Source organism: Xenia sp. Carnegie-2017, unplaced genomic scaffold (genome assembly GCF_021976095.1).
Source record: "Xenia sp. Carnegie-2017 unplaced genomic scaffold, XeniaSp_v1 HiC_scaffold_3, whole genome shotgun sequence".
Taxonomy (NCBI): domain Eukaryota; kingdom Metazoa; phylum Cnidaria; class Anthozoa; order Malacalcyonacea; family Xeniidae; genus Xenia; species Xenia sp. Carnegie-2017.
The window spans coordinates 5,787,929-5,806,245 of NW_025813493.1; the positions used below are offsets into that span (position 1 = coordinate 5,787,929).

The following is an 18,317-nucleotide window of genomic DNA, read 5'->3' on the forward strand; positions in this document are numbered from 1 at the left end:
ACCAAAAGAGACATTGCAAAATTTTTAATTAAATATGAAAAATAAATATAGAGATAAGAACGTGCATATTTTTTAAATTTAACGTAACTGTTACAGCTTTTGCAAGTCGGCTTTTTTGTCTATTATCATCTAACACGTTTTGTTTGCTTTACTTATCTAAACTAAAATAAATACAGATGTAAAATTACTAATATATGTTTATTAAGGAAGCTAGGGTATATATATATGCCCGCAGAAAGCACTTTTTAATCATAACATTCTTGGTCTGGTTCTCTTATGAAAGATGATTGGGCATATTTTCGTATTTTTTTTTGTAATGATTGCCTGCCATGCAGCAGAAGACGCATCTCAATGTACACGAACTGTTTTCCGGAAATTGAGAAAAAACGGTATGAATAAAATACAACAAAACATTTGTGTTAACAGAAAGAAAAACTTGTAGCTACTTTTCAAATTTAACGTGTTACTGCTACAGTTTATGTCCTGTCGGCTTTTTCGTGTGATTATTATAATAAATTGTTTTACAAAAGCGTCTAAATGCATGGGGGAAAAGCATATTAACATATGAACAGATAAACAAAATTGTAGACAACTATATGGAGGACGAAACTAACTTTATAAGGCTAATATTTAAATTATCAATACCTGCTTCCTGTATTGTATAAATAAAAATAACTAAAAATAACTCTTCGTATAACAACAAAAGAGAAATTTTTTATATATGCAAGTGATAATTTTCTTCCATTAAACAATTCTATTGGTTTTTTGTTAAGGTGAGGCTCTAGCAGAAAAAGATGTCATTTCAAGTCATGTCACTCGCAATCTAATGGAATGTTCTATGATATGTGGTTCAATGCAGGAATGTGTTGGCTTTAACTACCTTGACAATGTACAAGAATATTTGATTAACTGTCAAACCAGCAACAAGACAATAAGTAATGTCTCAAAAATTGTATCTTCCGAAGGAAATTGGATTTTTTATCAAACTGTAAGTTTATGGATAACAGTAGGTATTTCGTGTGTATTTGACAATGTTTACAGTTTGATTTTACTTTTACTTTGTTGTTATCTCATTATTTTCTTGCTTTGTGTGAGTACAAAGACACGAACTAAAAACAAACAATAAAGCAAGAAGCATGAAATAACTAAATGCCAAGGTGGCAAAACAGAAATAAATGACTGTTCAAAAATATTGACCTCCAAAGGAAAATGGACTTTTTATTCTTCATTGATGAAACATATCAAGGTAACAAAATTTCTGTGCTCATGCATTAAAGCTCTGCGTGAATCAATGTATTTCAAAAAATACCAATAGACTTTATTTCAAATTAGAAGTTGGTGATGAAGCTATTCAAATTGATCGTGGACTAATTATGCATCCGTGAACAACCTTTTATAAATAAAACATAGGCAAGAAAACAAGAGCAGAGGAACATTGATAATTGGGGGGTGGAGGCTATTATTCATACATGCATGTTTTACTTTATTAGTTTCTATTGAAATTAATTGTCTCTGAAGATGACTACCACTAAAGTTGTCAAAACGTCAGTCAACAACAACAAAAACAGTCCTTCTCAAGACTATACTAACCTGGACGATCGACATTTACGAACATGTAACGATACTCCCAGGTTCAAACCATTTACTTGAAATCAATTGCGTTTACACATTATAACACATGAATATATGAATATAGTTCTCCCTCCCTATTGTCAATGTTATGCCGCCACTGCAAGAGAATAATAGATTCTATGACGTGTCGGAGGGGAAAATCTGTCAAAAAACTTGGAATGAATGCATCGTTGATATATTTTGCCCCGCGTGACACTTTTACCTCAAACTTGACGTAATGCTCCAATGACGTAATGTCTATGTTTCCTATAGCAACATTGCATTATTCCAATTACCACACACGTCCAATAATTAAGGACTTTTTTTGGTTGTGAATCTACCTTTTGTCAAATGCAGATACATAACTCGCGACCAAATTTGGCGATAAATTTTGCTTTGTGGTTTAGAAACATCTTAAATTTCATATTCTTCTACGTGTAAACTAGCTTAAAAAATAGGAAGGAAAGCAATGAATTTTTCAAATGTGAAATATCAATGCACAGATTATATAAGAGTAAAAATACTCCTAATTGTAAATAGATAGGCGATTGCACTCGTGTTTAGTTGTGAAAATTTGAATTTTTTTTTTAAAGATAAAAGATCCTGCAGAAAATGAAAATAATTGGATAGTTCTAAACGACACAAGTATTCTAAAAGATAAAAATGATTGGATACTACAACTCAAACAATGGCTTCCTTCGACATTGAATGGCAAAAAGGCGGTCCATTGTTACCAGGCAACAGCAAATGGATGGGAGGTTAGCACATTTCAAAGTCGTTGTTACTCTAAAGGACCCACATTGGTTGTTGTAAAAGTGGGGACTTTTGTCTTTGGGGGATTTGCTTCAGAATCTTGGGAAGGTAAGCCTGGACGATTCATAATGAGTGTTGTTAAAGATTAGTCGCTGTTAAAGTTAAGATGGTAACTTTTATACGCTGACAATGCATTTAAATTACCTTAACATCATACTAGCCAATTTATTAAGAAAAAAATATATTCAAATTGCATGTGCTCATTTAAATCGATTCAAAATTAGTTTAGTTATGACAAAATCAGGCATATGAATGCTGACAATGGGAAAACTAGCTAACAAATTATATATAAATAAAATGGATAAATATAGGTAGTCTATAAATAATATATGTATTTGGTTTTGGCCAAAAAAGGGTCTCATGCGTAATTTTAGCAGATTTATATCAAAATATAAAAGAAATCATAAGGAATTCAAGTCAAAAAGAAATTAACTTAATCTTCTGTCTAGTGCTTGCATTGATCTGCTCTCGAGTTCTCCCAAAGGTCTCCTTGGTTTGCACAAGCCTGTATAAACACAGTAAACATCTTTTATTTCTTAAATATTGATTAATCTTCCTGACATAAACTCTTCCACATATTTTATTTAAAGAATAAACCGTCTTTTGTCACTGAAATTGTAGTCATTCATCTTTCATTTGCAAACTGTAGTCTGATCATCTTGTGTTTAGCAGTAAGAAGTAGTTTCTTCTCTGCTTACAGCCATCAAGACTAGCCTCTCTGAGACTTTTTTAACAGAATAGAGATGTACATACCATGTTCAATCTGCTGTTTTCTTTTTCGTCTTCTCACCTTGAAGTGGTTAGACATGGATTTTTATTCTCATAGCTATATTATAGGTGTCATTTAGTTCTTTCCAGGGATCTCTGCATTATACACTCAAGTCAGTCTAAGCTTTGCAGCCTGCTCACTGCCGTGCTTACGAAACATTCGAGTACAAATTCCCGTCGGCGGAACCTTTCTTCAAATAATGCCAAAACGTTTCCACAATTATCGAGAACCGTTATTCCGTTTCTTTCATTCACTTCGTTAAGGATCTTTTCAAGTTCTTTTTTGTTCATACTAGACGCCTCAAAAATTTCGTAAGCGTTTGTGTGACATATTTAAAAACTCATTCTTTTTGTCCAAAAGATTATTAGCGTAATCCCAGGCTCTTATTGGTCAATATAGCATAAAGAAATATGACCAATTAACGTCGATTTTACTTCTTAAGCACCTGTGCAAATATAAAAATTGACTGAATTATCTCATCTGTTTAGATACAACAGACTCGTTTCCCGGAGTTTCTTTTTGTAAGGGTTTCTATTTCTAATTTAAAGCTTGCGATGAATGCTTTATCGTAGCTCACCATGTTAAATTAGGAGTTAAATCGCAGCCATCACACAAGTAAATAAGAATTAACTTAATATATACAAAAAAGACAAAACGCGTCTTATACAAAATATGCACATCTTTGAAGAGAGCTGATAATCTGCTTCCCGAAGTATTTTAGTAAAGCTACGTAGAGGCAATTAGATTCAAATATAAGTAATTTTAATATTTAACCAATAATATTATGGCAAATATTTTTTAAAAAAACATCAATATTTAAAGTTTCTATTTCCAATTTAAAGCTTGGGATGAACGTTTAATTGTAGCTCACATTGTTAAATTAGTAGTTAAATCGCAGCCATACCACCAGTCAATAAGAATTAACATAGAGAAAAGACAAAACGCGACTTATACAAATCACGCACATCTTTGAGGAGAGCTGATATTTGCTTCCGGAAATCTTATAGTAAGGCTACGTTTAGGCAATCAGATTAAATGTAAGTAATTTAAATCTAACCAATAATTATATGGCAAATTTATTTTTGTTAAAAAAAAGATCAGTAATATTCTACTATTTTTCCTTCTTCTACTATTTTACTATTTTACTATTCTAATTTTACTATTTTAATATTCTACTATTTTTCCTACTTATTCTACTATAGTTAGAAGATTTTTCCCAATCTTCTACTATTTAAGTGTGACGTTCAAGATCTACAAAATGAAATACACTCGTAATGTTTCTGCATGAATAAAATTTATGAAACGTGTTTTTTTAGGAAATGGTCGATACATAAAGGCAGAAAGATCGTTTATTTTTTCTTTAAAAAACAAGGATAATCTACCACCATTTAAATCCGAAGTTGTACGTCCAGATTATGCAATGTACGTGCAAAATGACTATGGACCAGCATTTGGATCGAATCATGATTTCGTCATCCGTGACAATGCCAACTCTAATTCTTATTCAAACACAGATTACTTTGGAGATTCCTACAAGCTTCCAAATGGTTACACTTACGGCAACTCCAATACACAAAACTTGCTAGCAGGTACCCCTAACTTCACACCAGATGAAGTGGAGGTGTTTTATTTTTCTTCATAAAGAAACTAAACAAGAAAGAATAAATCGCATGAAGACAAATAGAATTTTCTGAATTTTCAACTTTATGAGAGCAAATTAAAAGTAGTTTTTTGATTATGGAAGTAGCATACTGTGTAAAATATTTTGTGTAGCAATTTTAATGTAATATCAAGTAAATTTGAACGTGAAATTATGGATTATTTAGAGTTTAATATTTTGCAACCTCAGCATCGTAGGTGCATGCATTCCAGTGCTTCCCCAGTCAAAACACCATGATTGTGAGGCCTGTTTTTTTGGAATGTTTCTTTGCATGTAAATTGTCTGGCGTTCATGGAAATTGTAATCATTGCAAAATTGTAATATACCCACCTATAAAGCAAGTTCTTCTCCTAAATATAATGCAGGAGGATTTATTGTTGTATTAAAAAATATTTAGTACTATTGGACTCATTTTGATGTTCTTCACGTTCCTGCAAAGCTAGGTTTGTTTGATTGATCATATTCTTTTTATTAGTTTTATAACTATTTCATTTTGTTAAAATCACAAAAACTAGAGTGAAAACAACGACATAATAAAGGACGATACATTGAAGCCAATTACATAAGAACTTCTTTACTTAAGGTCCGAAAAAGGTTTTGAAAAGTTACATGTGTTTTATATATTTCAATTTCAAAGTTCAATTTTCCTACTGTTCATTTGTTGAGAGTCACGTGAGTTGCGTGAGTCACGTAAGAGTGAAGAAATTGAACTGTTTCCTTGGAATGATTCGAGAATGAGATAACACGTCATCGACTGGTAGATTATATATAATCGCTGTCACGAAACATTTTTATAATAATAATGAAAAGTGCATATTTTCGTAATTTTTCTTGTATTTATTCCCTCTAATGCACCAAAAGAGACATTGCAAAATTTTTAATTAAATATGAAAAATAAATAGAGAGACAAGAACGTGCATATTTTTTTAATTTAACGTAACTGTTACAGCTTTTGCAAGTCTGTTTTTTTGTCTATTATCATCTAACACGCTTTGTTTGTTTTACTTATCTAAGCTAAAATAAATACAGATGTAAAATCACTAATATATGTTTATTAAGGAAGCTAGGGTATATATATGCCCGCAGAAAGCACTTTTTAATCATAACATTCTTGCTATGGTTCTCTTATGAAAGATGATTGGGCATATTTTCGTATTTTTTCTTGTTATGATTGCCTGTCATGCATCAGAAGACGCATCTCAATGTACACAAACTGATTTCCAGATGTTGAGAAAAAACGGTATGAATAAATTACAACAAAACATTTGTGTTCACAGAAAGAAAAACTTGTAACTACTTTTCAAATTTAACGTGTTACTGCTGAAGTTTATGTCCTGTCGGCTTTTTCGTGTAATTATTATAATAAATTGTTTTACAAAACCGTATAAATTTATGAGGGAAAAAGCATATTAACATATGAACAGATAAACAAAATCGTAGACAACTATATGGAGGACGAAACTAACTTTTTAAGGCTTATACTTAGATTATCAATACTTGCTTCCTGTATTGTATAAATAAAAATAACTAAAAATAACTCTTCGTATAACAACAAAACAGCATTTTTTTTATACATGCATGTGATTATCTTCTTCCATTAAACAATTCTATTGGTTTTTTGTTAAGGTGAGGCTCTAGCAGAAAAAGATGTCATTTCAAGTCATGCCGTTCGCAATCTCATAGAATGTTTTATGAAATGTGTTTCAATGCAGCAATGTGTTGGCCTTAACTACCTTGACAATGTACAAGAACATTTGATTAACTGTCAAACCAACACACGACAATAAGTAATGTCTCAAAAATTGTATCTTCCGAAGGAAATTGGATTTTTTATCAAACTGTAAGTTTATGGATAACAGTAGGTATTTCGTGTGTATTTGACAATGTTTTCAGTTTTATTTTACTTTTACTTTATTGTTATCTCATTCTTTTCTTGCTTTGTGTGAGTACAAAGACCCAAACTAAAAACAAACTATACAGCAAGAAGTGTGAGATAATTAAATGCCAAAGTGGCAAAACAGAAATAAATGACCATTCAAAAATATTGTCCTCCAAAGGAAAATGGACTTTTTACTCTTCATTGGTAAAACATATCAAGTTAACAAAATTTTTGTGCTCATGCATTAAAGCTCTGCGTGAATCAATGTAATTCAAAAAATACGAATAGACTTTATTTCAAATTAAAAGTTGGTGATGAAGCTATTCAAATTGATCGTGGACTAATTATGCATCTGTCAACAGCCTTTTATCAATAAAACATACGCAAAAAACAAGAGCAGAGGAACATTGATAATTGGGGTGGAGGCTGTTATTCATACATGCATGTTTTACTTTATTAGTTTCTATTGAAATCAATTGTCTCTGAAGATGACTACGGCTAAGGTTGTCGAAACGTCAGTCAACAATAACAAAAACAGTACTTCTCAGGACTATACTAACCTGGACATCTACAAACTTGTAACGATACTCCCGGGCTCAAACCATTTATATGAAATCATTTGTGTTTACACATTATAACATATGAATATATGAATAAAGTTTTCCCTCTCTATTGTCAATGTTATGCCGTCACCGCAAGAGAGTAACACATTCAGAATGAATGCATCATTGATATATATTAATCCGCGTGACTCATTGATACACTTTTACCCCAAACTTGACGTAATGCTCTAATGACGTAATGTGTATGTTTCCTATAGCAACATTGCGTTATTCCAATTACCACACACGGCCAATAATTAAGGACTTTTTTGGTTGTGAATCTACCTTTTGTCAAATGCAGATATATAACTCGCGACCAAATTTGGCGATAAATTTTGATTTGTGGTTTAGAAACATCTTAAATTTGATATTATTCTAAGTGTAAACTAGCTTTAAAAACAGGAAGGAAAGCAATAAAATTCTCAAATGTTAAATGTCAAAGCACAGATTACATAAGAGTAATAATACTCGTATATTGTTTATAGATAGATGATTGCACTCTTGTTTAGTTGTGAAAATTTTTATTTTTTAGTCAAAGATAAAAGAACCTGCAGAAAATGAAAATAATTGGATAGTCCTAAACTACACAAGTATTCTAAAAGATAAAAATGATTGGATACTACAACTCAAACAATGGCTTCCTTCGACATTGAATGGCAAAAAGGCGGTCCATTGTTACCAGGCAACAGTAAATGGATGGAAGGCAACCACTTTTCACAGTCTCTGTGACAATAAAGGACCGGCATTGGTTGTTGTAAAACTTGGAACTTTTGTCTTTGGGGGATTTTCTTCAGAATCTTGGAAAGGTAAGCCTGGACGATTCATAATGAGTGTTGTTAAAAATTAGTCGCTGTTAAATGTAAGATGGTATCTTTTATACGCTGACAATGCATTTGAAAATACTTTAACATCACACCAGCAAATTTATTAGAAAAATAAATTCAAATTCCATGTGCTTATTCAAATCGATTTAAAATTAATTTAGCTATCTTAAGAGCAGTCAGATAAATTTTAGCAATGAGAAAACTAACAGAATGCATAAAATGAAAATTGGGTAAATATAGATAAGGCATAAATAGCATATGAATTTGGTTTTCGCCAAAAAAGTCTCATGCATGTTTTTAGGAGATTTATGTTAAAAATAAAAAAAGGAAATAAAAACGAAGTTAAATAGCTATTACAAAAATTTTGGCTAAAAGATAGCTTACGTCGTTGTATTTTTTCCAATAAACAAAATTGAATGCTTCTTACCAAGTTATATATGATCGTTGAAAGTTGCAATTTTTGGTCCTATATTTAATATAAAGTCTTATTTACCAAACAGAAGCGATTTGATGTTCCATGTTAAAATTTTTGTATTGTTCTTGCAATATAAAGGCAATATTTCCTTTAAAAAAATTACTTTGCTTTGCGTGGAGACCCTCGCAATCACCCATAACTCCCCACCCATTTTTATCCACACACATTTTCATCCGCATAGTTTTTGGTGGGGGACAAAGATTTATATTTCCATTAAGCAATGGTAAGAACTAGGAAGAGTGGTTTCACCGTTTAGGAACACAACTGGCAAAGGTTAGCTGTATCTTCTAAAGCCTGTGAATGCTGTCCCAAAACAATGGTCTTAATTCGGTTATTCAAGAAGTAACGAAGGCTTTAGACACTCCTCTTGAACGCAAGCATCTTCACAGCGCAGAATCATCCTTGTGCTTCAAACAGCTAAAAATTCTTGTGCAGTTAGTTTTTTTTTTGCATATTGAGTGAGACCGACTTTTTCTTGAAGAAGTTGTATACTATTATTATTTTAACGATTGATTTAAACTGATTAACTGCATGCAACATAAATTTCACGAATGGTAGGGTGAGCAATTTGTCAGGGCTATCAAGAAAATTAAAAATCTTTACCTACTGGTGGTCGGTAAGATGTTATCTTAATCAGCAGGCATGTACCTGCCATGGTAGGTTATCAACTACCAAAGAATCAAGCGTCAGCTGGTTCAAGTTAAATGAAAGATCTTCATCATCAACTGATAGTGATGTGACACCGTCTGTTTAAAGCGCTGTTTGTTTCGTGTTTATAATCAACAACTCCCATATTTTTAATATTAGATGACTGAAAATTTTTAGTTTTATCCCAGCAGTCAAAAGTGAAACGTGAAACTATCTACTATCTAATGAGCAATGCTCAGAACTCATTAAGTCGTGGGTTTTGCCAGTTTCCCTGAATATGTCAAAATTTTGTTTGAACTTTAAAATGAACTTAACTTCTCCCATTTCTACCCTATGGAGTTACCAACAGGAAACGTAAAAGCAAAGAAAATCTGAATTTAATTGGAGGAAGAGATATCCCTTAAAGGCGCACAATTTTGTCTTAGCCTACAGGCCCCCCCCCCCCGTAATTTATAATCCGCCACTGCACACAGATCGTAATTATTTATGGGATTTTACACTTCAATTCAACCATAAACTCTTCCATATATTTTAGTTAAAAAAGAAAATGGGTTTTGTCACTGAAATTGCCCTTTGCCATCATTCAGCTGTTTGGTTTGTATTAGGCTGGTATTCTTGTGTTTAGCAGTACGTTGTGGTTCCTTCCTGTGCTTGCAATGCAGCCATCAAGACTTGCCTCTTACTTTGTTTTCTTGTTAAACAGAACAGATATGTTGATATCATGTTCAATCTGCGGTTTTCTTTTTCGTCTTTTCGTCTTGAAGTGATTAGTTCCTTCTCTGCCCTACACATTTCAGTTAGTCTCAGCTTTTCAGCATGCATCCTGCAGTGATTAACAAACATTCGAGAACAAATTCTCGTTGGCTGTAGCTTCTTCACATAATGCCAAATTGTTTCCATAATTATCTAATACCGTTATCCCATTTCTTTCATTCACTTCGTTAAGAGCCTTTTTAACTTTTGGTTTGTTCCATACTAGACGCTAGAAAGCTCAAAACTCTCTAAAGCGTTTGTGTGGCGTATCAAAAAACTTATTGTTTGTCCAAAAGATTATTAGCGCAATTCCAGTTTCTTATCGGTAAATATAGCATAAAGAAAAATGTCATTAAAGTCATTATAGTAGTTCCCAATCGCCAGTAAAAATACAAGAATTGACTGAATTATCTTATTTGTTTAGATACAAACAGACTCGTCTCCAGGACTTTAGCTTTTAAGAGTTTTTTCTTTCCAATTTAAAGCTTTGGATGATTGAGCACTTTATTGTAGCTCACATTGTTAAATTAGTAGTTAAATTACAGCTACCACACCGGTAAATAATAAAGAATTTAAAGACACGAAAAAACACGACTTATACAAAATATAAATATCTTTGAATACAGCTGACAACTTGCTGCCGGAAGTATTATCATAAGCCCTCTCCCCAAAGCTTAGCCATTCGAGCATTTGGGCAATTAATAAAAGGCGAAACGACGTAAATATAATCAAATTATATGGACGATTAGGAAAGGAATTAATTGACATTTAAAATTCCTTGCGTTATATGAAGTTCAAATGTAACTTAATTGAAACGCGTGCGAGCTCGGAAAAAAATATCATTTTAATGCAGTGTTAAACTTCCAAAGTTGATATTTCTCTTGCTTTTTGATGATCCTGTAGCATAAAGACTAAATATTACAGGGTTTTGGGTAGTCAACAGTATCTTTAAGGTACTTAGCATCTGTTAACACAAGTTATCACATTGATTTATTTGTTTACATGTCTTTCCATGCTATAAAGCTACTAAAAAGTTTATTGATTTATTTGTATATTTGTCATTGTCTCTGATCACAACGTAAGATTATTTTAGAGAATTATTGACATTTTAAAAAACGTATTACTTAAGATCATATTTTTTCTGACTTTCCATTATACATGAATGGCCACACAAACCAATCCGACCAGGAAAGACGATTGAATACAATATGCATGCCTTGTTTGATTTTAAGCTAAGCTACAAGACGTAACCTGTGCTAACTGCGCGCTTAGCGAAAAATTGCGCACCTGAGATTTCGGGTGCGCAATTCCAACTTTCCAGTCTGTTGTGTATCATTAATTCTTTTTATAACTAAATATCAAACAAGTCTACCTTTTTTATTTATTTCATTATGTAATAGCACACAGCAATCGGGCAAAAAGTGTGGTGCCCTCGCATACAAGAGGAGGCTCGTACGCCTATAAGTATTCTAGTAAAATTACGTTGTCGCCCAAAAGTATTCTAGTAAATTTACGTTGTGGCAATCAGACTTAAATATAAAAAATCTGAATCTAACCAATATAGTTATATAGCAAATTTGTCTTTTCTTAAAAAACGTAGATTAGCTTCCAGGCCATTTAAATGTGACGTTAAAGATCTACAAATGAAATACAATTGAGATGTTTCTGCATAAGGAAATTTTATGAAACTTGTTATTTTAATTTTAGGAGACGCCGGTTACATAAGAGCAGAAAAATCGTTTATTTTTTCTTTAAAAAACAATGATGGTCTGCCACCATTTAAATCCGAAGTTGTCAAACCACAATATGCAATTCGCGATTATTCTTCCCAAGGACCCATATTTGGAGGTGGTCATGATTTCCTCATCTATGACAAAGCCAACTCTAATTCTCATTCACACACAGATTACTTTGGACATTCCTACAAGCTTCCAAATGGTTATACTTACAAAAGCATTACGACACAAAACTTGTTAGCAGGTACCCCTAACTTCACACCAGATGAAGTGGGAGGTGTTTTATTTTTCTTCATAAAGAAACTAAACAAGAAAGAATAAATCGCATGAAGACAAATAGAATTTTCTGAATTTTCAGCTTTATCAGAGCAAATCAACAGTAGTTTTTTGCTTATGGAAGAAGCATATTGTGTAAAATATTTTGTGTAGCAATTTTACTGTAATATCAAGTAAATTTTAACGTGTAATTATTGATTATTTAGAGTTTAATTTTGAACGACATCAGCATCGTAAGTGCATGCATTCCAGTGCTTCCCCAGTCAAAACGTCATGATTGCGAGGCCTGTTTTTTGGAATGTTTCTTTGCATGTAAATTGTCTGGCGTTCATGGAAATTGTAATCATTGTAAAACTTTGATATACCTACCTTTGAGCAAGTTCTTCAGCTAAATATTATGCAGGAGGATTTATTGTTGTAATAAAAAAATATTCAGCACTATTGGACTCATTTGGATGTTCGTCACGTTTGTGCAAAGCTAGGTTTGTTTGATTGATCTTATTCTTTTTATTAGTTTTATAACTATTTCATTTTGTTAAAACCACAAAAACTACAGTGAAAACAACGACATAATAAACGACGATACATTGAAGCTAATCACATAATAACTTTTTGGCTTAAGATAGGAAAAAGGCTTTGGAAGTTACATGTGTTTTATATATTTCAATTTCAAAGTTCAATTTTCCTACTGTTGATTTATTGAGAGTCACGTGAGTTGCATGAGTCACGTAAGAGGGAAGAAATTGAACTGTTTCCTTGCAAGTAATTCGAGAATGAGATAACATGTCCTCGACTGGTAAAATTTGGTCAGCATCAGATCTCTGTCCAAAAATTTGCGGGAATTTTTTTAAATTTAGTTTGTAGATACAGTTAATTTCACATATTCTTTTGTGGAAGAAAAAGAAAGTATTTCGTTGATTTACTTTGTTGCCAGTTCTTTCTTTGAAAATTAGTATGTAACAAATTATTTATTGATTGAAATCTCGAAAAGTAATTGTTTTGTGTTTAGCTACTTCTGTTCATCCAAACTGCACGGTAGTTTCGCGAAGTGAACTCAATCAATACGTGAAAAATATGAATAAACTAAATGCTCTGGAACTTATTTTCGTTGTTAAAAATATTCATTTTAACATTTCAACATAGTAGCTAAGTTAGGATTGAAACCATTTATTATACACCGAAAAAAGACAGAGTAACAATCGTAAACGTATCGCATAAAATGTCTCAAAATGTCAGCATATTTCTCGAAGCGAATAACCATGTTACAGATTTTAATATTTCAATGCCAGTTTTACAGTGATAAATAATGTACTTCTTTTGCTTCGCAGTTTCTTGCGTGGGAATTGTTGATGTTTGGAAAAAGAATGTCTCTTCTATGTAAATATCTTACAACAAATCCTCTCCGTCAACTAGCATCATGCCATTTTTATGGTTCTGGAAAGAAAGATTTCTTTAATAATAATATGTGCCTTTTCAGCAGCTAAAATACTTGCAATGATTGTCATTAGAAATTATCAGAAAAAACATCTTGAAACTTTTCTCTAATAAAATGTACACGAACTATAGTATACGAACGTCAATCTTGCATAAAATGACAATAGCTTCTTCGTCAAGCACTTTCAAATCTGCGAGAACACATGATGTAAAACGTTATAAAAGAATAGTCTCTGTAAAGTATGTATCATAAGTCGCATCTCTTCGAAGTAAGTGATTATTTTGATTTGTACAACAGTAAAGCTCAAAATGATATTAATATAAATAATTATTCATTTGAAGTTTCTTATGATTTTATGGTAAGATTGTCTTCTGGATGAATTTTTGATTTACTAGATATTTCATGGGAGTACATAGAGGATAGACTTTTTTTCTGTTATTAAAGAGGGATTATTATATGGAGGTAGGGGGTTGGTTAAAGTGACCAGTGCTCAATAAAGGAAATATGGTGTAAGTATTGAAACTTTCCATTTCATTAGTACAAAGTTTTACAGAATCATAAAAATTAAATAATGAACTCCTCTTCTAGTTTTAAAACTCAAATCAAAATCTTTAGTTTGAGCTGTCTTGTAATCAAAAATTGTTCATATTCTTCACTTATTCAAAAAAACTTGATAATATATGCTATAATGCTTCTAATGATTTCCATAATTCACACTATTCTTAAAGAGTAAATGAATAAAAATTCTCTGCTTAAATAAAATTTCAGTACACCTTTTTAAGTCTATTGCTTCCTTTATGCTCATTTTAATTCTATAAATGGAAAAAACTCAGGTGCTTTACTCTCAAATGGAGAGAAGATAAATAAAGACACTGGACTTGATTTTCTATACTATATTCAACGTAATAGAGAGGATTGACACATGAAAAAAGAGGATTTAAAGTGGTAAATCTATAAAGATTTAAGAGGTTCTATACTATATTCAACCTAACAGAGAGGATTGACACATGAAAAAAGGGGATTTAAAGTGGTAAATCTATAAAGAACTAAGAGGTTCTATACTATACTCAACCTAACAGAGAGGATTGACACATGAAAAAAGGGATTTAAAGTGGTAAATCTATAAAGAGCTAAGAGGTTTCTGTACTATATTCAACCTAAGAGAGAGGGTTGACACATGAAAAAAGGAAATTTAAAGTGGTGAATCTATAAAGAGCTAAGAGGTTTCTATACTATACTCAACCTAACAGAGAGGATTAACACATGAAAAAAGGGAAATTAAAGTGGTAAATCTATAAAGAAGTAAGAGGTGAAACGACATTAATAGGAATGAACAAAGTAGGATGTTGAATTATTTTTATGTTATACATTGCTTTAAAGTTTGAGGTCTTTAGTAACTATATGAGGCACTATGGTGCACGTTTTTCTTATAACGTGTAAAAATCTATCACAGTGCAAACCACAAACAGTTTCCATAACGAAGAAGTTCATAATTATTGTCATAAGGAACTAAATCTCCTTAATTTTATATTAAACAAATGTACAGTAATCTTGACGTCAATTAAAGATGTCTTCTTTTTAATTGTCAACTGCACACGATCTTAATAATTTCTAGGATAGTACAAATTAATTTTTGACTTTATTGGCAAATTAAAACATACGTACGTTTTATTCCAGTAATGTTTTTTCTAATCTTCGATGATGAAAGTTTAACTTATTTTCTAGTTGCAGTGTTTGACAATTGTGTGGATTATTTCCGTCATAAATAAGGTAAAAAGAGTGATTTTGCATGCATACTGATGCCGGTATTCATTGTTATAAATTAGCTGGCTACATCATCCTGTTTCTTTCTTTAAAAAAAATATTGATGAATCAATTACATATTTTATTAGTCTATTGAAGAGTATCTTATATAGGAAAAAAATTTTTTCAGTTCAAGTGAAATTTCAGATAAGTGCACTACTCCTGAAAAAGAAATATATATTCTTCACTTTTCAGTGAAATCTGCCATACGTGATTGCACTGTATTTTTTTGTGTGGAACTTCATTTAAAAAATGATTCACAGAGTTTACACGAAGCAAGAAAGTACATGTTATGATGGAAACAGAGTGAACCGCCCAACAAGAAATCTATTTAATTTTTCTCCATTTTTTTAAGAGCAATAAAACTGTTTTATTATACGAATTATTTTGTTTTTCAAATATAAAAATTTGGGATCCATATACACTTTCTGTGGTCTGTGAAATTTTAAATATTGACCAAAAATGGAAGATGGCTTGTCCAGTGCCATGTGACCACGCCATTGCTTTGTTGATGTTTCAATCTCAAGAAGTTTACGTTAAACTAAACCCTCAATTGAATTAAACACTGTCTAAGTTGATCAATCATTATTTAGTGACTTGAAAAAATATTTTGGCTGAAATGCTTTTGAAGTTTAATTCATAGCAAGTTTGCATCTTAATGTTAGCCATTTTGCTTCTTTAGAAATGATTCTTCTCAACAAACAAATGTAATCAAAGAAAGAAGTAATGCTGGCTATTCAAACACAAATGCTATTTCAATTTGTTTTGCTAATCGAATGGCGTGCACTGGAGAAGGATGGACGTACGTTGGTGAGGTTTTTAACAGTTAGTGCTCTTATTTGAGGTCTGTTTTTATAAGCTCAGTTACACTGGATTTAGGAAAGATTGAATAAATTTGACCTGTTAGAGATGAACAAAATTTATCAGCCGTAAATCAACTTGAGCATTTTTACAGAATTTGCACTTCACATTTATTTATAAATAGTCTTTTAACAACACGCCCGCTAATTGGTTAAATGCTTGTAAAATCCATGTACCTATAACACTATAAAAATATAGGAATTTCAGTCTTCCAAAAGTCTCTTTGGTTTCCTTGTTTGCAACACGAAATTTCTCAGACTTTCCTGCGCGCTTCTTCGAATATATAGCAAATATAGCTATAGCAAATATATTTTGACGATTTTAGTAATCTTATTCAACAGGAATTATTTATTCCTCGTGAAAGGTCGTAATTCGTGCTCTTGAAGTTTTCACTCCTTTTATCATTCAATTCTTCAAAATTATTTCCTGTTTTGCTGAATCCTGTGATGACATCATTATTAATAGCTTGTAGTAGCTAAATATGCTTTAGTAGTAAAGCACGCGCATTGAATAAGGGAATCGTTTGTCACTTTTTCTGCAACCGCCTGATTTTTTTATAAAATAGGCAAACATTGGTTATGATTCCGCACAATGGACAGCAAAAGGAGGCGATCAAATGACATTCAATTCTCAATTTTGGAGTGCCAATGTTAGCGAAGTTTGTATTTTGAGTGCAGACTTTCAAATTCGTTTCCCAGTCAAAGCACCATCTTTGAGAAGCTTATTTTTTGAAAAGTTTAATTTGAATCTGAGTGCAAGAATGTTCATTGAAAGTGTTAACAATAGCAACGTCAACATAACTGGAGCAAATTTTACTACTGGATGTTATGAAGTTGGGTTCAATGTTGGTATGAAAAGTCAATCAAATAAAACGTTTCGGGCTCGTTTTGGTGTCGTTCACGTTCCTACAAACAAAGGTGTGTGTAAATAATAAGTTTTTCTTAGGGTTTTCCCATTGGTCTAGGAACAGGTAAAAAATGTAAGATACACTTTTTGTAAAAGTTCAATTTTGTGGAAAAAAAGAAATCCGATGCTAAAATAAAGTAAAGGATAGCCCATGTGTTATGTATATTTTATGATAATTCTTTGCCTTGAAATTATCTGGCTGGCGCAATGAACGATGAAAAATGTACTTTTCGATTTGATATTTTCACAAAAGAAAGCAAGTAGCATTGGATGATTGATAACTAACGAGAGGAGCGTGTTCCACTAAATAAGTTCCCTTTGAACTCAACTGTGATTAAAAATGATAACATATGAGTATGTACATGAAGATGGCTATCATGTGTAAATCATTCACTCCATCTGAAGTCATCCTATGAGAATATTTTTAACAGATACTCTATATGTATTTCATTATTTACCAGGTTGTGAAAACATATCTCCCATTTTGGCCATTGGAATTGGCTTGGACGTAAATAAAGATAATGGAATCTACTATGGCGTCTATGCTTTCCCCGAAGCCAAAATACCTCAAGGCTACACTAAAAGCATTCCAAAGTTATTTGTTCGCAATTATATTTGATCAAAACTGATAAAAACTCTTTATCACTGAAGTATACCTGTATCTTTTAATGATAAAGAAACATATAAGTTGTTATAATATTCACGAACGACATATAAGATTGCTTAACCAACATTAACAACATTGTCATATTTCATCAAGCGAACGACTTACTTATCGACGGTGGCCATTTCTATATTAAATCAATGTGAACAATATAATACACAAATACTCAAAAATTTCGTTGTGTGTAATTTCAACTAATTTTGGAAATGTTTTTTGAAAGAGATTTCAAATCGTAAATAGTGCATAAAAAATGAAGCTTGAGTTTAACAGGAAAAAATTCAAAACTAGCGATAGTTATGAAAATATTAATATGAAGGGCTCAGGCGTTTCCATGGTAACAAAATTACAATATTTAGACCTTTTACATAGTTGCATATGTTTAAAAAACCAAGTAAAAATTATTTATAAAAGGCAAATGTAAAACGCCCGCCATAGATAACATAAAAACCGTGAATGGAGAAAAGTCATGCATTATAATGTATACAAAGTCTTGAAATCGAACATCAAATTGAGGTTTTTGCAAATGATTTTATCTAAAAATATTTTTGTTGCACACCTGGTAACTTTGCATATTACTGACAATGATAGATCATAACGAAACG

General features: G+C 31.8%; 2 protein-coding genes and 1 long non-coding RNA gene across 3 annotated transcripts; all 3 read left to right on the plus strand.

Moving 5' to 3' along the window:
* The first annotated feature begins 236 nt into the window (after positions 1–236).
* On the plus strand, positions 237–5,414 carry LOC124454696. Its single transcript, XM_047005472.1, has 4 exons — positions 237–389; positions 774–988; positions 2,205–2,472; positions 4,510–5,414. Exons 1-4 carry the CDS (start codon positions 284–286, stop codon positions 4,833–4,835), a joined length of 915 nt encoding a protein of 304 aa, XP_046861428.1. The 5' UTR covers positions 237–283; the 3' UTR covers positions 4,836–5,414.
* Positions 5,415–5,981: 567 nt separating this feature from the next.
* On the plus strand, positions 5,982–11,925 carry LOC124454705. Its single transcript, XR_006951573.1, has 4 exons — positions 5,982–6,093; positions 6,480–6,693; positions 7,867–8,140; positions 11,742–11,925. It is a non-coding gene; the product is annotated as an uncharacterized LOC124454705 (long non-coding RNA).
* A 4,076-nt stretch (positions 11,926–16,001) lies between these two features.
* On the plus strand, positions 16,002–17,882 carry LOC124454701. Its single transcript, XM_047005479.1, has 3 exons — positions 16,002–16,099; positions 16,711–17,062; positions 17,513–17,882. The coding sequence occupies exons 1-3, from the start codon at positions 16,061–16,063 to the stop codon at positions 17,668–17,670; spliced, it is 549 nt and encodes a 182-aa protein (XP_046861435.1). The 5' UTR covers positions 16,002–16,060; the 3' UTR covers positions 17,671–17,882.
* Positions 17,883–18,317: the final 435 nt, after the last annotated feature.